This window comes from Mus caroli, chromosome 15 (assembly GCF_900094665.2).
Source record: "Mus caroli chromosome 15, CAROLI_EIJ_v1.1, whole genome shotgun sequence".
Classification (NCBI taxonomy): domain Eukaryota; kingdom Metazoa; phylum Chordata; class Mammalia; order Rodentia; family Muridae; genus Mus; species Mus caroli.
In genome coordinates, this window is record NC_034584.1 from 42,868,635 (window position 1) to 42,875,218 (window position 6,584).

The window sequence follows — 6,584 nt, forward strand, 5'->3', positions numbered from 1 at the left end:
ATAAATTCACACATGTATGAATACCTGAATTTTGTTAAAGTCAGACATACACACTGGAAAAAAAAACAAAAACAAAAACAATATGTTCCACAAGTAGTCCTGGTCAAACTGGGTTCTTACATGTAAAAGACCTGATACTTCTAGAACACCAGAGAACCAGATACTAGGTAGCCAAAGACCTAGTATAAAACCAAACACTGTTGGTCATGACTATCTCTATATCTCTAAATCTGTATCTATATCTATACATTTAAAAGCTGATCCTAATGAGCATTCTAATAAGTGGTTCCTAATGATGTTCTGCTATATTCTTATATAGTTAAGTGTCTTATCCCATCATTGGGAAAAATTCCTCAGGCAGTAGATGAAAATAGATGCAAACATCCACAGACAAACATTATGTGGAAAGGGAGTCTAAATGGGAGATCTCTATAAAATTCCCCTCTTCAGAGATCAGGGAATAGTGAAGAGGAAGTAGAAAGAGCCAAAGGAGATGGAATGGGGCAGGGGGGCATCAGGAAAACTAGACCCTCCGAATCAACTAAGAAATGTACATATGAATATGATCTCACAAGGGCTAAAGCAGAAAACACAGGGCCTACAAAGGTCTGTATCAGGTCCTCTGCATGTGTTTTATAGCTGGCAGCTTATCAGTTTTATAGGATTCCTGACAGTGAAAAGTGGGTCTCTGACACTTGTCCCGGCTTTTGGGACTCTTTTCCTCTGGTTGGGCTTCCATGTCCAACTTTGACATTTTTTTTTTGCTTCATCTTATTATATTATATTATATTATATTATATTATATTATATTATATTATATTATATTTGTCATGTTAGGTTGTTATCACTGAGAATGTGTTCCTTGTTTTTTTTTTCTTTTTTTTTTTTAATTTATGTATTTATTGTATATAAGTACACTGTAGCTGTCTTCAGACACACAGGAAAAGGGCATCAGATCTCATTAAAGATGGTTGTGAGCCACAATGTGATTGCTGGTATTTGAACTCAGGACCTCTGGAAGAACAATGTGTGGTCTTAACTGCTGAGCCATCTCTCCAGCACCCAATGTATTCTTTCTTAATGAGATACAGAAAGTGGGTGTATCCAACCAAAGTGGAGATGGGGAGGAACTAGGAGAAGTACATAGAGAGGAAAATGTATTCAAATTATATTGTATGAAAAAAGACTCTATTTTTAATTAAAGAAAAAATACAAATGATCAATGGTGAGATGTGAAAGAATGGTGAAAATTTAGAAAGTTGATGTTGAAAGCTTCTTTTGAAGGAAAAAAAAAAAAACAAACAACAACAAAAACCAAGAACATAGTATCAACAATTAGGAAGAGTGACAGAGTTACCAAATAATTTTTATCACATGAAAGTATCCTTCAAAAGCTAATATTATTTGTTTAGAATATGATGAAATACAAACTAGAAAATCTTGACTGTCCATAATCTATATGTAAACACAGTTAGAAATCTGGGCATATATATTTTCTGACTTTGTTTTTTTCCAAGTTTTAATCCTTTTAAAATAATGACTTTTTCTAAACAAAAACAGTCCACTGTAAATAAAGCATATTAACATTCTAAAACACCTATTTAGGAAAAATTTAACTCTTTTTTCATGTTTAATTGACTATTTTCAAAAATACAAAATATCAGGGCTGGACAGATGGTTTAGCTGTTAAGAGTACTGGTCATTCTTGCAGAGGACCTGACTCCTAGCATGTATATAACGCCAATTCAAGATTATGTGACACGTGTATCTGGCCTCTGAGTTAAGATGTGCATGCATATACTGTACATACATGTTTGCAGGTTAAACATCTATACACATAAAATAAAAGTTATATTAAAATGATATCCATGAATATATGCTTAATTCCTACTGTAAAATCAGAAATGTGAGATTTAACCTTAAAAATGTGTTCGTCAGTTATTTAAACATTTTATGAAATCACTGTATTTCTCCATTACATAAATACTGATTTTAAAGTATTTTTTATAACACAGTATATTGAACACATACCTCTGAAAGATACCTTTTATAGGATAATTTTATTTTGCCCCAAGTTATTACCACAATAAATGAAGCCTTAAGTTAATTAAAACCACAATCACCATAAGCACTTTAAAGGTTCACTTAATCTACCTGTGGAAAAGTAATAATTACTATTATTAGGAAGTAAGACTTAGAGAGAAAAATAAATAAATTATACATTTTCACATGAATAGTACATACCTGTTTGATATAAATTTATTATAAAAAATCATATAATTAGCTTTTTCTATGAAAAACATAGTCTTCCCATGAGATATTCTACCTCTAGTGTACCACTAAAAATTCACTAACCTTGTCCTAAAGTTCGTCGGATGAGGATGTCCATCATATAAAGATAAGTAGTCGTACTCCTCTTCTAGTGCAAATGACTGAAAAACAATTTGTATTCTATTTCGTTCTTCTGCTATTATTACCCATGTACAGTTCGCACCATTTGGATATCCATATGGAAAACCAGGGCTTTCTATGGTGCCATTGAGTCCTTTTAAAGTTCCACCACATGTATAAATAAATCCTGCAACACAAGACAAATAGACATGGTTATAGAAAAATGTCAAAACCCATTAGATGTTTTGGTTTTAAATTTTTAAATGTTTGGTTTTCTTTAACACCAATAGTGATAAATTTTAAATGATGTTTTATGAACTAGATAAGTTTTATCACCATGTGTAACATATATATGTACCATATGATTTACAGTATGAAAAACAACATATTTATAATTTATTAGACTAAATTTAATCATTGTAAAGCAGTGGATGAAAATTACTCACTATATTTGATTCATTATCCATTTTGATCTAACAAATAAAAGTTTCAAACATGTCAATTTGCTTCATATGTTTTTTAATCTAATTCTGGGGAGAAGTAAAGAGTGTTGAAAATTGATTATAAAATGTGGTGTAGGTCTAAAATGATTAAATCCATCATTTCTGATATAATGTGCTTTGAAACATAGTCAGATATACCTATACAGCATTTTAGAAGAATATGCTCTATTCACTAGAAGAGGATTTGTGAAAAACAGTCTATGTAATTGTTTGATTTCCATAACAGTGATTGATTCATTCTATGGTAATCCTAAATTAGGACCAAATGTAATCATATACATATACATATACATATACATATACATATACATATACATATACATATACATATACATATACATATACATATACATATACATATACANATATACATATACATATACATATACATATACATATACATATACATATACATATACATATACATATACATATACATATACATATACATATACATATACAAATATATGTATATATATTTAAAATTAAGTCTGGACATTTTGTATCAATGTTCTTAAATTTTGCACTACTTCTATGAGAGGTATATGAGGGCATGCTACTCAGAGATAATTTGACAGTTTACTATATTTTTGACTAGTTAGTTTGTTTGAATATACAGATCAAGATGCAGAGACATGTACAGAAGTTAAGAAGCACAATTAGAGACTGGGGCAGACAGGAGCCATGTTCCAATGTTAATATCTCATTCTGTGCCTCAAATCACAGCAGCAGCTGTGCTTGCTTAGTGAATCAGTTCACCATGCAACAACCATTTGCTCTAGATTAGCTAACTGTAATGGGTCTGCTCCTAAGAACCTGTCTCATGGTTGGGTGGATATATTCAAAACTGTCCTTGATCCTTACTTAGCTTGGAAGTCTACCACTTCAGATGTGTATGTGTCCAAGTGCTAATCCTGGTAAATAAATAAAATTCTTGCTACATTCTAGCTTTTTTAAAAACTTACCAAGAATTCAGATCAGGTAGAAGCTTAAAAAGTCAATACTTGCCTATATTCATATATTTTTCGCTAATTCATCAAAAGTCAAATAGGGTGTTTTATGATTTTCAAAAGCATATAAATAAATAAACAAATATTAAAAGGTCTCTTTCAAATTGCTTCCTGCAGAGCAATTACTTTGAAGCCTTAGGTTAATTAGCTATCACCATTTCTATTAGTTTTCTGCCTGAACAGTTTCCAATTTGAACTTCATAACAAAATGCAAGCATGAATCCCTTTAGCTACAATCTGATCTATGGGCTGTTTTTATGTTCTCAAGCCACATAACCCTGCTGATGTTGGACAAAGGGCATACGTCTTAAAATAACACTCTGACTGTTTTGTCTGCTCATTTGCAAAGGGGCTGCTGATTCATACCCTGCAAATGTTATTTTCTTTAGATAAAGAAAATTGCACCTATGTTTAATAATGCCACCCTTTTCCTAAATTCTTCATTTATTTTTCTTTTAAGTAGATTAATCATAAAACTATACATTAACAACAAAATATTTTCTAAGGCTGAAATTTTTGAATAAAAGAAATTTAAAATCAAAAATGGAATTTTAAACGTTAAAAATAACTATCACCACTCAGTGACCTTGGAGTCTACCCTGTTACTAAATGTTTTCTATTCTATATACATTTTTTCTAAGAATGTGAACAACTTTTAATTTTTCTGTGCAAAAAAAATTAAATTTAATATATTTTACAAGATACATTTTAATATAAGTATCTATTTAAGTTAGTTAGTTCATGTTTTTCTTAAGGGTATCCCTGTCCAATGAGGTTTCTCTTGATAATTTCATAGATCTATTTTTTTTATCTTACATAAGACTATATACATAAGTCATCTCTTCTAGTCAATAGAACAAGTTACAAAGTTGGAAATTCAAGCTTTGTAGTGTTTTGCTCATATTTTAAGTCCCAATAGGTGACTGTAAACGTTTAGGCACTTACAGCAGTGATCTATTACACTATATTGCAACACTGTCTAAGGCATACCCCTCCCCTAATCACTTCTGAAATATTCCTTTAATCACAAGAAGTTTCCTAATAGAATGTGTCATAATCCCAATCTGTATCTTAGTCTCAGATGGTTAGAAAATCAGTAGGGAAGAAAGGATAAGGAGTTTGTGGATCAGAAGTGAGCACACAAGAAATCACAGATGCACATGGAAAGCTATAGTAGTAATAATTTCTACTACTAGCATGCCTACTTCATATCACAAAGGGCACAGGGATACATATTTAGTTGTTTGAGATTTGTAACCAAATTTAAAAGCCCAATGAAAATGTCTATTTAGAGTAAGAAAGCTTCTGCTTGCCTTTCTAAATCACAGCTATTTGCTTTCTGCGTCAGTGTAATAGAATGAATAACATATTCATTTATTCACTTTACCTTTTGTGAACAAAAGTTGTATAAACCTCCTTCTCCTTTGACACACTTGTCTAGACATGTTGGTAAAGATTCACTCATCATATATCCTATTGCCTAATATAACACCCCCCCTTTTTTTTAAAGGAATACAACATAATATGTTGACTTGGTCATATATTTCTGGAATTACATTCTGGTTACCATTATTTATAAATGTTTATAAATATTTTTCTTGTTTACTTCACCATGATAAACTGCTGAGAAATACTGTTTCTTCTATATCAAGAACTTGCCCTAAATTTTAAACCAGAAAAATTGTGAAAAACTGCTCCAAAAATCACCCATTTTTTATGATTCTTCAAGTAACTTGACATTATTTCATCTTCACAAAAATCGTAAGACTTTACATAAGCACACACACACACACACACACACACACACACACCTGTCTTCTTGTTATCTTTGGTTTAGGTTTGTGAGACATGGTCTTACAATGTAGCTAAAAAATAATGGCCTTTATTTCACTATGTACATCATGTTGGTCTTAATTTTTAAAAATTCCACTACAATCATATTATTATAGTTGTACAAGTATGTCTTGTGTAAGTGTCAGTACTTTCTGAAAACTATAATAGTATAAATCATATTAATGGAATATCTGGATTGCTAACTCATCGAAATCACCAAGTGTAATTATATATACACTATTCTGGACATTTATGCTAATAATGTCTTTTGGGTTTGATTTCAGACCCTTATTCTCAGAGGAAATATGCCTGAAGAGTTCAGATAGTTAATTTTGCCAGGTTTACAACACATTCCAAATTTATAGACATGGCATTTCAAGCCTTTTACCTTCAAACCTTTTGATATTTGAGTCAGTTTACCTTAAAATATTTCAGAAAAAGATCTAGGGCTAACTGATTAAAATACTCTCTTCGTCACAGAAATGTAAGTAAACTTTAAAGGACCAAAATTTGCTTATGAAATATTTAAGTCTTTAAGCTTTAGAAAGGATGTAATGAATTTTATCAATTATACTTATAATTCTCCAACTATTCTAAGAGGTCCCATGACTCCAAAAGGTTATCTAAAATACTAACTTATATGTTAACTTATAAAAAGAAAGTTTAGGAGCCAGCAAGATGAATTAGTGTCTGTATTGGCTAGTTTTGTGTCAACTTGACACAGCTGGAGTTATCACAGAGAAAGGAGCTTAAGTTGAGGAAATGCCTCCATGAGATACAACTGTCAGGCATTTTCTCAATTAGTGATCAAGGGGGAAAGGCCCCTGTGGGTGGGACCATCTCTGGG

General features: G+C 31.3%; 1 protein-coding gene across 5 annotated transcripts in view; it reads right to left on the reverse strand.

Annotated features, from left to right (window-relative positions):
* Nucleotides 1-6,584, reverse strand: part of Csmd3 (CUB and Sushi multiple domains 3) — a 1,196,994-nt gene that overhangs the window by 1,082,325 nt on the left and 108,085 nt on the right. For all 5 annotated transcript variants that reach the window (XM_029469822.1, XM_021183659.2, XM_029469819.1 and 2 more), the window contains exon 2: nucleotides 2,356-2,578. In XM_029469822.1, the coding sequence (XP_029325682.1) occupies nucleotides 2,356-2,578 (223 nt within the window). The remainder of the gene's footprint in view (nucleotides 1-2,355; nucleotides 2,579-6,584) is intronic.